The sequence below is a fragment of the Bombyx mori genome, chromosome 1, assembly GCF_030269925.1.
Source record: "Bombyx mori chromosome 1, ASM3026992v2".
NCBI classification, from domain to species: domain Eukaryota; kingdom Metazoa; phylum Arthropoda; class Insecta; order Lepidoptera; family Bombycidae; genus Bombyx; species Bombyx mori.
In genome coordinates this window covers 13181808-13194666 of record NC_085107.1, presented here as the reverse complement: position 1 = coordinate 13194666, position 12859 = coordinate 13181808, and the positions used below count along the sequence as shown (strand labels likewise).

At 41.0% G+C, this 12859-nt stretch overlaps 2 protein-coding genes across 7 annotated transcripts in view; one reads left to right on the top strand and one right to left on the bottom strand.

The window, feature by feature from the left end:
• Nucleotides 1-12859, bottom strand: part of LOC105841769 (uncharacterized) — a 139058-nt gene that overhangs the window by 97062 nt on the left and 29137 nt on the right. The window contains exon 2 of one of the 6 annotated variants that reach the window (XR_009973623.1): nt 6075-7911. The exons of 4 other annotated variants lie outside the window; for them this stretch is intronic. The gene's annotated coding sequence lies outside the window, so the exon portion shown is untranslated. Of the gene's footprint in view, nt 1-6074; nt 7912-12859 lie in introns of those variants that run through there. One more of the 6 variants, XR_009973628.1, reaches the window with a different exon arrangement.
• On the top strand, nt 7924-9602 carry LOC119628780 (ATP-dependent DNA helicase pif1). Its single transcript, XM_062669706.1, has 2 exons — nt 7924-8809; nt 8918-9602. Exons 1-2 carry the CDS (start codon nt 7936-7938, stop codon nt 9556-9558), a joined length of 1515 nt encoding a protein of 504 aa, XP_062525690.1. The 5' UTR covers nt 7924-7935; the 3' UTR covers nt 9559-9602.

Sequence of the window (12859 nt, the reverse complement as noted above, 5' to 3'; positions counted from 1 at the left end):
CCCGATGGTCGGTTAACGTACGGGCAGGTTTATTTAAGGATCGCATACTGGGGCCAGTGTTTCTGCCACAGCGACTTGACGGACAGCGATATTTAAACTTTATAAATGAACAATTTGGTGGACATTTTAGACGACCTATCGTTGGCTGAATATCGCCGCACATGGTTTGAGCATGATAGTGCACCTCCACATGTTGTAAGGTTCGTCCGTGAGCGCCTCACCGAGATATTTAATGATCGCTGGATCGGCAGACTAGGCCAAACGCTTGGCAACCTCGCTCACCCGATCTGACTCCGTTAGACTTCTTTCTGTAAGGGTATGTGAAAGAAATGGTTTTTAATCGTAAGTGTGATAATGTTAACCAAATGCGTCAAAGGATCGTGAATGTTTTCGACAAACTACGTGCGAACTGTGTCGAAGACCCCACGATGATGCCCTGCCTGCATAAGGAGACGCAACAATTTGAGCCGCATCTTATAAGGCCACGGAGGATTAAGATCGGTAAGCTGTTTCATACCAATTTTTTTATTAAATATTTTTTTACTGAACTGATCTGAATAGATCTTAAATAACTGAATACATCAAAATAATAAACATAATTACACGATGGATTAAAAAGCACGAATCTATTCTTGTTGAAAATTCATTTAATAGTATTTTATTCATTAGCGGGGAATCGAATTCGGTATAGTTTATTCAACCGATGAAAGAAAGAAACCGGAAATTATATCCGCTTTGTTTAGCAGTTTCAACAAATGAGAAGCAAGAAGACTTTGAAATGGTTTTTAGGGGTTTAAAGGAGAAGATTGACTCTTTGTTTGACCTCGATTTCAAACCAAAAGTACTAGTGAGTGATGCAGCTCCAGCAATTAAAAATGCTTTCTTGGAAGTATTTGGTTTTGATACCACGGTACGCATGTGTTGGGCGCACGCCATAAAAAATATTAAGAAAAAAGTCGAGCAAACGGTGGATAAAAAAAACAGAAAAGACATTATGCAGGATATATATGCTTAGGTGGCGGCCTCCCCCCGGTGAAGGTCAAGGGGCGACCTGAGGGGGTGAGGCCGCGCGGCGCGCTACCAGCACTCTAGCGCGCTGCCGTGGAATGAATAGAGCGACCGGTCGACGGTGTATCGCGTCCCGACCCGGCAGGCTGGTTCTGGTCCAGCGGGGTATTCCGGGACACCAGCGGCACCGTCTGGGCGGCCCGACGGGCTGCCGTACCGAGACGGCCGACGTTTCAGAGCCTTCGATTCGCCTCGAAGGCTCCGTCAGCTGGGCGTCCTTGGGGTGAGCCGCGCCGTCTGGTTGTAGTGTTGACCGCGGTAGCCCCCCTACCTCATCCGGGTTCTGACCTCGGAGGGGATCGGACGTCGGGTTTAAGAGTGCAGGGGAGTCGTTTAGTGGGTGGGTCCTAAAATCCTTGGGCCCGCGGTCTGCTCACAACACCATGCAGATCGTTGAGTCTCACATACCCCGCGCGCCCCTTTTGCGCGGGGACCTCGTAGGAGGTTCGGCCCTCTACCCAAAAAAAAAAAAAAAAAAGGTGTCCCGTGACGTCATACTGCGAGATGCGCGCGCGTCGATTTAAGTTGATTGTAAAACGTATTATAATTTTAGTTTTAATTGGTGTCTTGTAGTGCCTAGCGACTTCTTTACTCTTTTTACTTTATAATAGAACATTGTACACATATTACATTATATACAGGGTGGCCCATAAGTCCTTTGAAAAGTAAAATTTGAATAAAACGAACAGGGCGCGCGTGAGCGGTGCAGGGGAAGCGGGGGGAGTAATTTCGGTTTCTGGAAATTTAGTCGCGATGGAGCGTTTTACCGGAGCGGACCGTGCGTTTTGTGTGCGCGAGTTTTATAAAAACGACAATTCGGCAACCGTTGCGCGGCGTAAATTTCGAGAACACAAAGGTTTACACAACTTTGACGACACTCCAACTCTTCAAACGATTAAGAACTGGGTTGCTAAGTTCGAGGAGACCGGTTCGACGTTAGATAAACCGCGGTTGGGTCGCCCAAGGACGTCACGTACGGAACAAAACATAGACACAGTGACACAGTCTATTCGCGAAAATCCGACACAGTCAACTCGTAAGCGCGCCAGAGCATTAAACGTATCCAGGACATCGTTACAACGGATTTTGAAGAAAGATTTACATATGCACCCTTACAAAATTCAGTTGGTTCAAGAATTAAAGGAAACTGACGGTATTCAAAGACAAAATTATGCGAATGAAATGTTGAATCGGTTTACTTCCTTCAATAACATAATGTTCTCTGACGAGGCTCATTTCCATCTTAACGGGCATGTTAGTAAACAAAATTGCCGCTATTGGAGCCCCATCAATCCAAAACTTAAGCATCAGAAGCCCTTACATAGTCCGAAAGTTACTGTTTGGGCCGCTATGTCAGCCCATGGTATCCTAGGGCCTTACTTCTTTGAGGATGGCAGAGGGCGCGCAGTTACTGTTACGTCGGAGCGATATGTGGCTATGATCGAAGAGTTTTTCATACCAGAATTGCAAAACTTTTGCAAAACTTTTCAGGCTTTAATGCCAGGACGTGGTTTCAACAGGATGGGGCCACTTCTCACACCTCTAACACTGCTATGCCCGTTATCCGTCAACTTTTTCCTGGCAAAGTTATCTCTAAGAGAGGAGACATTTCCTGGCCTCCACGTAGTCCAGATCTGACCCCGATGGATTTTTTTTTGTGGGGCTACCTTAAGGCTAAAGTATACAACACAAACCCGCGGTCAATTGAGGCCCTAAAAGAAAACATCCGCAGAGAAATGACAAGCATTTCAGCAGTGACGTGCCGCGCAGTCATCGACAATTTTAGACGTCGTTTGCAAGAGTGCCGTGATCGCAACGGATTACATTTAGGAGATGTTATTTTCAAAAAATAATTCCCGTTTTTTAAGCTTTTTATGTAAATAAAAATTTAATTCATAATGTAATTAGTTTTATTTTAATATTTTTTTTTTCATATCAAAGGACTTATGGGCCACCCTGTATATTGTTTAAATTATTTATATATATTGTTTCCCAAATTTACTTTGTTAGGTGAATTTGCGGACTCGCCACGATGGCAACCACCAATGTTAAATTGGACACCAATGCAAAAGCTAAGGATGTGGAGAAACCACTGTCTGATGAGAAGGATAGAGGTTCAAAACCGAAAGGGAAATTCTATAAGAAGTCGTCGAAAGGATCGGAAAATGCAGTAGCAGGACCGCTCCCACCGAGGGATCCCAATTCGCAAGGACCAAAACCCAATCATCTTTCTACCACAGCGACTAAACCGAGGAACGAACCCATGTTTTCGGACATCGATATGATGGGGTTTCCGGGCGTTGCACCTTACAGGCGGACAAATGAGTTTGCGAGCGTTCTTCCCACTTTGTGAGAAGGAGTACGATGTCATAGCAACACATCAACCTTACTTTGTGAAAACAGTCTCGAAGTCAGCTTGGGTTTATTTTTGTGTTATGAGCTTATATGCTCGTCTGATTACATTGAAGCAGGAAGAGGGAGACTCAACATACGAAGAGGATTCCTTTGCAGGACAGATTCTTTCAGGCAATCATCATTTGCCGGCACCGATCGAGGCCTATATCAAAGCATTAGGTCACGTTGCTGACAGTACATCCGTAAGATACAAGTTAAGGATGCCAGTATGGCCAAACGAAACCGGAGATTTCTGCAGAGTTGGTGTATGGAGAGCCCCTACGATTACCGGGTACATTTTTCAACACCTCGACAACAGAAGTCGTAGACCATAATGATTTTCTTTCCCGTCTAAGAGCCTACATCCGGAAAATCAAACCAACGCCTGTGATACATCATGGTACTTCTCCAGTTTTCATAAGTAAACAGCTATCATCTTCAAATCAAGTTTTTCTCCGCCAAGACGCTATTAGAAAACCTCTGCAGCCGCCATACACTGGCCCCTATACGGTACTAGAACGTAGAGATAAATATTACAAGATAGATATCAAAGGAAAGCCTGCCACGGTATCATTAGACAGATTGAAGCCGGCGTACATCTTAAGCGACTCATAATCTCACTTTGCTGATACATCTCCCAGCATTTCACGTTCAGTGCAAAGAACGAAATCTGGACGTCAAGTACGCTTTCCCGATTTTTATCGACCGTAACGGTCTCCGGGGGGGCTGATATAGCGTGCAACACTCGGTCGCACTCGGGCGTCATCGGATGCGATCGGAGTTCCCGAACGCGCAGGTGTCCCGTGACGTCATACTGCGAGATGCGCGCGCGTCGATTTAAGTTGATTGTAAAACGTATTATAATTTTAGTTTTAATTGGTGTCTTGTAGTGCCTAGCGACTTCTTTACTCTTTTTACTTTATAATAGAACATTGTACACATATTACATCTATATATATAAAAGAAAGTCGTGTTAGTTACTTCACTTATAACTCAAGAACGGCTGAACCGATTTAGCTGAAAATTGGCAGGGAGGTAGTTTAGAGCCAGGAGAAGGACATAGGATACTTTTTATCCCGTTCGACATCATTCCCGTGTGACTTGACATTTAACGTCAGTCACTATAAAACGTGGTATAACAAAAAAGAATTAGACTTGGAATAACAAAATTGACGTATAATGACAGCTATGTAATGACGTATGGATGACAATTTGATATTTGTAAGAAATCAATAATAAAACTATTTCTATTAAATAAATAATTCACATTATTGCCCAATTGCCCATTCGTATAAACAGTGAAGTGAACTATAAAACTCGGTATGGTTGAAAATTTAAGTTTTTAGGTGAAGTGAAGTTTAATTAATAATGCCGCGACCAAGACGATCGAATCTTTCCCGACAAAGCCGTGATGCAAGAAGAATACGAAATACTGCAAATGAAAGGACTGAAGAAGAACAAGAAATTGCACGTGAACAGCGCCGCGATAGTATGGCTCGACTTCGTGCTTCTCAATCACGAGAGCAAAGTGAAGCAGCCCGTGAAACAGCTCGGTTGGCAATGCAGAATCGTCGAGCGAACAACAGAGGTCAACAAATAGATAATTTGCGACGCAGAACAAGATATTTATCAAGTGCTGATTTGAATCGAGCAGCGTTTCAATACGATTGCAGCAATGATTACAGCTTGCATCCTAGCGTTTGCATTGGGCAAATGGACGTAGTTTGCGAGTATTGTGGTGCATTAAAGTTTTCCGGAGAAACGCCTGGATTATGCTGCCTTAATGGTAAAGTGAAATTGCCATTGTTGACTCCGCCACCTGAGCCATTGTATTCATTGCTTTGTGGCGAAACACAAGAATCACGCCACTTTCTTGCAAATACTCAAAAATACAATGGTTGTTTCCAGATGACGTCATTTGGGGCAGATATTATCGAAGAACGGGGATTTAATCCGACATTTAAGGTATTTATTTTTGTACTTATATACAATGTAGTTAAAGAATAACTTACTTTATCTATTGGTACCTATGTAGTATATTTGCTAATTCTGAACTCTACTCTCCCACCGAAAAAAGTGTTTATAACCCAGTTAAAACTGTCTGGTTTTTATTTTGTAGATACAAGGACAGATTCATCATCGAATTGGATCATTACTACCTTTCGAAGATACACAGAATAAATTTTTACAAATATATTTCATGGGCAACATGGAAGAACAACTTGATCGACGCCTAGAGATCAATGCAGGAATGAAGCGAGCAATTCTTCAAGACTTGCAGTGTCTGCTTCATGAACATCATGCGTTGGTCAGGTTGTTTAAGAGTGCTTTAGAGCGCATGCCAAGTGATGACTATAAAGTTGTTATCAAAGCAGATAAACGACCATCTGGAACACACGAAAGGACATTTAATGCTCTAACAGTAGACGAAGTTGCCATCCTGATTGTTGGTGAACAATTGGAAAAACGCGATATTGTGCTTACACGTCGCGATACTGGGCAACTGCAACAAATATCTGAAACTCATCGATCATATGACACATTGCAATACCCGCTGATGTTTTGGCAAGGAGAAGATGGATATTATTTTAATATTAAAATGAAAAATCCATTGAATGGTGAGTATCAGTATCATAATTTATTTCATTTATTTGTGAAAGACACTGATTTAAAATAATGCTTATTAAAAAAATGGTTAATGTCTGTATTGTTTGTCTTTAAAATTTGCCTTTGAAATGGTTAATTATCAAATTTTTAATTTCAGGTGAAGAAACTACAAAGAAAGTTAGCTCAATGAATTATTACGCATATCGTTTGATGATTCGTCAAAATGCTGACAACTATTTGCTGCGGTTTCGTCGATTGTTTCAGCAGTATTGCGTTGACATGTATGTAAAAATAGAAACGGAACGTTTAACATTCATTAGGTTGAACCAAGCCAAACTGCGTTCTGAGGAGTACATCCATTTACGTGATGCAGTTAGTACTGAAGGAAATGCAGCTAATATTGGTCGATTAACTATTCTGCCGGCGACATACATTGGTAGTCCACGTCATATGCATGAATATGCACAAGATGCAATGACATATGTTCGTCATTACGGTCGGCCTGATCTCTTTATTACTTTTACCTGTAATCCAAAATGGATAGAAATTACTCAATTGCTGCTTCCCGGACAAACATCAAGTGATAGACACGACATCACAGCACGTATATTCAGGCAAAAAATTCGGTCCCTGATGAACTTTATTGTTAAACAACGCGTCTTTGGAGATACTCGATGCTGGATGTATTCAATCGAATGGCAAAAGCGAGGCCTGCCGCACGCACACATTCTTATTTGGTTAGTGGAAAGAATTCAGCCTGACCAAATAGATGATATCATATGTGCTGAGATTCCTGATTATGAAGTCGATCCAGACCTACATGATGTTGTTACTACTAATATGATTCATGGACCGTGTGGTGCCATCAATCCCCAATCACCTTGCATGGTCGATGGAAAGTGCTCTAAACGATACCCACGGAAATTAACGGCGGAGACTGTCACTGGCAATGATGGTTATCCGCTGTATCGGCGTCGATCACCAGATGACAACGGTCGAACTGTCACAACGAAAGTGAAAAGAATGGATTTCGTTGTCGACAACAGTTGGATTGTTCCATATTCGCCACTTATTTCTAAATCGTTCAAGACACATTGCAACGTTGAATACTGCAATTCAGTTAAGTCCATAAAATATATTTGCAAATATGTCACGAAAGGCAGTGATATGGCGGTTTTTGGATTGCAATCCTCGAATACCAACGATGAAATTTCACGCTATCAAGTTGGTCGTTATGTGAACTGTAATAAAGCGATTTGGCGTATATTCGCATTTCCCATTCACGAACGTCATCCTACTGTTACGCATTTGGCGGTGCATCTGGAGAATGGTCAACGAGTATATTTCACGGCTTCGAATGCTACGCAACGTGCTGAAACACCTCCAGCAACTATATTGACCAGTTTTTTTTCAATCTGCCAAAGCGATCAGTTTGCACGAACTTTGCTTTACTCGGAGATGCCACGTTATTATACTTGGAATGCTTCATCGAAGAATTTTCAAAGACGGAAGCAAGGCGATGCGGTTCATGGGTATCCAGATGTGCGTTCTACTGATGCTCTTGGTCGTATGTATACAGTTCATCCAAAGAATAATGAATGTTTCTATTTGCGGTTGTTGCTGGTAAATGTGCGTGGGCCAACGTCATTTGAGTCACTACGAACTGTTAATGGTGTAATATTCCCAACATATTGTGCTGCATGTGAAGAATTGAAGTTATTAGAAAACGATAGTCATTGGGATACGACAATCGCTGAAGCCATTATCTCTGCATCTCCAAGTCAGATACGCACATTATTCGCTATCATAATTTCGACATGTTTTCCATCAAACCCATGTAACCTGTGGCACAAATACAAGGATAATATGTCAGAAGATATTTTACATCAAATTCGTGTCAGTTCCAGAAATCACGATATTGAGATGAATGAGGAGATACATAATCGTGCTTTACTCTTGATCGAAGATATGTGTTACCTCATGTGCGGTAATTTATTAATCAGGTTAGGAATGCCAGCACCATATCGTGAAATGAATGACGCATTTAATCGAGAATTGGAAAGGGAACGTGAATATGATCACCAGGAATTAGATTTAGTAGTTCAAACGAATGTACCCCTGTTGAATTACCAACAAAAGGAAGTTTATGATACTTTAATGAAGGCAATCGATGATGAAAATGGTGGTTTATATTTTCTAGATGCCCCTGGTGGAACTGGCAAGACATTCCTCATGTCATTAGTTTTAGCAACTGTTCGGGCGAGATTTAACATAGCGGTTGCAGTTGCTTCTTCTGGAATAGCAGCCACATTGTTAGAAGGATGCCGTACGGCTCATTCAGCATTCAAATTACCGTTAAATCTTCAAACTATTGAAGAACCAACGTGTAATATTGCAAAACACTCAGCAATGGCCAAAGTTTTAGCGGTATCGAAAATCATCATCTGGGACGAATGCACAATGGCGCATAAACGTGCATTAGAAGCACTTAACCGAACATTAAAAGATTTACGCAATGACTCGAGATGTTTTGGAGGAGCAATGATTTTACTTTCTGGCGATTTCCGCCAAATACTGCCAGTAATTCCAAGATCTACGGCTGCCGACGAAATAAACGCTTGCCTCAAATCGTCAAATCTATGGCGCCATGTGAAGAAACTGCAACTGACAACAAACATGAGAGTTACATTGCTTAATGATACATCTGCTGAAGATTTCTCGGAGCAATTGCTGACTATCGGTAATGGTCAAGTACCTGTCGATGAATCGAGCGGATTAATATCATTTCCAAATAATTTCTGTAATTTTGTCTCATCAAAAGACGAACTTATCAACAATGTATTTCCAGAAATTATTTCTAACTACAAAAATTATGAATGGATGAGTGAGCGAGCAATTTTAGCGGCTAAGAATAAAGATGTAGATGACCTAAACTACATAATTCAAAATAAGATCATTGGAACAATGCATTCATTCAAATCTATTGACTGCGTCACAAATGAAGATGAAGCCACCAACTATCCAATTGAATTTTTAAACTCTTTGGACGTGCCTGGCTTACCACCGCACAATTTACGCCTAAAGGTTGGCTCCGTAGTAATCATGCTTCGAAACATAAACCAACCAAAACTGTGCAACGGTACGCGTTTGGTGGTTAGAAAATTGATGAACAATGTAATTTACGCTACGATAATGATAGGAAAATTCAAAGGTGAGGAAGTTCTCATTCCGAGGATACCGATGATCCCAACCGATATGCCGTTTGAATTTAAAAGACTTCAATTTCCGATACGTCTTGCATTTGCCATGACCATCAACAAATCACAAGGCCAATCCTTAAAAGTTTGTGGTTTAAATCTAGAACATTCATGTTTTTCCCATGGTCAATTATACGTGGCATGTTCACGGGTCGGAAGACCATCTGCGTTGTTTGTTTTTGCGCCTGATAATAAAACAAAAAATGTCATGTATCACAAGGTACTTAAATGAAGAGCAACCTATGTACTAAAATACAGAAATAATTATGAATGATTGATGTAGAAATTTAATTTTTTTTGTATTTTTTCCAATAAAAAAAAATCTGCTTATTTATTGACATTAAGGCGGAACAAAGTTCGCCGGGTCAGCTAGTTATATATATTGTTTAATTGGTGTGTTTGGACTTTAATGTGTTCGGAGCATAATATCCCGAGAATACGAATAACAACCACATATCCTTTGCCTAATACGAGGGCTGCACTAAAAGTATCGGGAATGGAATATTTCCACTGTTCCTGTCATATTAAAATCTTTTTAATTGAAAACTCCTTGGTTTTAAAATCGAATACCATTTATTTATTTAAAAAAAGATTCTCGGTCTTGTCACGAGGTTTTGTCAAACTTGTTTAGTCGTTGAGAAAATGGAATTGACTCGAGAAAATACAAGAGCGGTGATTTATTATGACTTTCGAAGTGGCTTAACACAAAAACAGTGTGTTGACCGGATGATTTCTGCATTTGGTGATGAAGCCCCATCCAAAACCACAATTTATCGCTGGTTTGCTGAGTTTCAACGTGGACGTGTCAAGCTCAGTGATGATCCTCGTCAAGGTCGTCCAAAAACTGCAGTCACCCAAGAAAACGGTGATGCTGTGCGTAAGCTGATTGAGGAAGATCGACATGTGACATACCGCGAAATTCAGGCAACTTTAGACATTGGCATGAGTCAAATACAAATAATCTTGCATGAACAATTAGGTGTAAAAAAGTTGTTTTCCCGATGGATACCGCATTCGCTCTGTGAAGAGCAAAAAGCGGTTCGCGTTACTTGGTGCGTCAGAACTCTCAAAAGATTCCACGCAGGATCCTCAAATGCTGTATACAACATTGTATCAGGTGACGAATCCTGGATATACGCGTACGAAACAAAAAACCAGTCACGAGTTTGGGTGTTCGAAAATGAGTTAAAGCCAACAAAAATTGTTCGTTCATGAAGTGTTCATGAAGTGTTGCAAAAAAAATGGTGGCCACGTTTGTCTCCAAAACCGGCCATGTTACGACTATTCCTCTTGAGGGACAAAGAACGGTTAATGCAGAATGGTATGCTAGCATTTGTTTGCCACAGGTCGTTTCTGAACTCCGTAAAGAGAACTGCAACCGCCGCATCATCCTACATCACGACAATGCGAGTTCTCACACCGCGCACAGAACAAAAGAGTTTTTAGAGCAAGAAAACATAGAATTATTAGACCATGGTCGAATCCAATTAGGAGACCCCACGAATGGAATGGTTGCTTCAATGATTGGTTCCATCGTATGGAAAAATGTGTCAAATTTCGCGGAGAATTACTTCGAAAAGCAATAAATACATTTTTAAATAGTAATGTTGTGTCACTTCGTTAATTCCCGAAATTTTCAGTGCCGCCCTCATATCGATGACATACTTGACAAATTAGGTAGAGCTCAATATTTTACAACAATAGATTTAGCCTCAGGGTACCATCAGGTCGAAATGGAACCTAACGACATTGAGAAAACAGCGTTTACTATAGATAGAGGTCATTATGAATTTCTCAGAATGCCTTTCGGTTTAAAGAACGCACCAAGTACCTTCCAGAGACTTATAGACTCTGTTCTAAGAGGTATAGATAACGTTTTAACATACACTCGGGTGCAATGAAATCGCACATCTGTACTTTTGTTGAAAAATATTATTTACTTCTTTTTATTTAAAAAAATACATATATTTTTTAACATAAGGTTAAAGGATAGTTCAATACCTATTCAATGATACCACATAAGACATGATAAGTTTACCTGCCTGCTGAAACAAAACGACAACAGCAAACTCCAAAAATTGCTCCCTCAACTCACTGCAGTTTGCAAGACCAACTGCAGGTATAAAAAGGCATGTTTTGTGTAAAACGTCATCAGTTGCAAGCCAACGCTTAACTTGATAAGACTTCTAGTGACTCCAATTGCATTTGTCTGAAAAAGATGGGTACTACTCCGGAAAAAGCCGTTCAAGTCATCGCTCTAATTGAAGCGGGCCAGAACCAGAGTGCTGTAGCTCGACAACTGAACATCAGCCGATATTCAGTTCATCGTGTGTACCAGCGCTATCGGGAGACTGGTGGCTTTGAAAGGCGACGAGGATCTGGTCGAGCAAGAGCTACAACACAGCGCGACAACAGATTTCTTGTAACGACAGCGTTGCGAAATCGTCGTTTGACTGCCGTTGAACTTGCACAGCAGCTTCAACAGGTGCGTGAATTGGTAGTCAGCAGGTGGACAGTCAGAAGGAGACTTGCCGAAGGTGGTTTGACTGCGCATAGGCCAGCAAATGGCCCTAAATTGACGCCAGCTCACCACCGCGCTCGTTTTCGATTTGCACAAGAACACGTCAACTGGACAGCCGACCAGTGGAAAGCAGTTCTGTTCTCAGACGAGTCCAGAATGTGTCTTCATGATAATGATGGACGTGGAAGGGTCTACAGAAGGCGCTCAGAGCGATTTTCCCAATGTTGCATCACAGAACGTGTAGCATACGACGGTGGTTCGTGTATGTTCTGGGGAGGTATCTCACTCGAACGAAAAACAGAGCTTGTCTTCATCGTTGGGGCCAATATTAGGCAACAAACAAGAGGTCTAACATCTCAACGATACATAGAGGAAGTTCTACAAGAACATGTCGTAACATTTGGCCGTTTAATTGGAAGTAACTTCCTTTTTATGCATGACAATGCAAGACCTCATACCGCTGCGATAGTGAGACAATACTTACAAGAAGTAAATGTACCCGTGATGGAGTGGCCAGCTCGGAGCCCGGACCTTAATCCGATTGAACACTTGTGGGACGAATTAAAAAGAAAAATTAGAGGTCGAAATAGTGCTCCAGCTAATCTCCAGGAGCTACAAAATGCGCTCAAAGAGGAATGGGACGCCATGCCACAAGACTTTATCAGAAACTTGATAGAGTCGATGGGGAATCGGTGTGAATCTGTAATTCGAGCAAGAGGGGGCAATACTTGTTACTAATAAATGATTTTTCAGTACTTTTTGTGTTTTTTATTTATTAATCCCCAAATTTTAAACGGTTTAGTTGAGTAATCATTTTGTTATAAAGATTAAATTGTTGTTGTATTTTATTTTCCTCAAGAAAGTAACCTTATCTCCACTTATATGGTATCATTAAATAGGATTTGTACTAACCTTTAACCCTATGTTAAAAAATATATGTATTTTTTTTAATTAAAAGTAAATAATATTTTTCAAAAAATGTACAGATGTGCGATTTCATTGGACCCGAGTG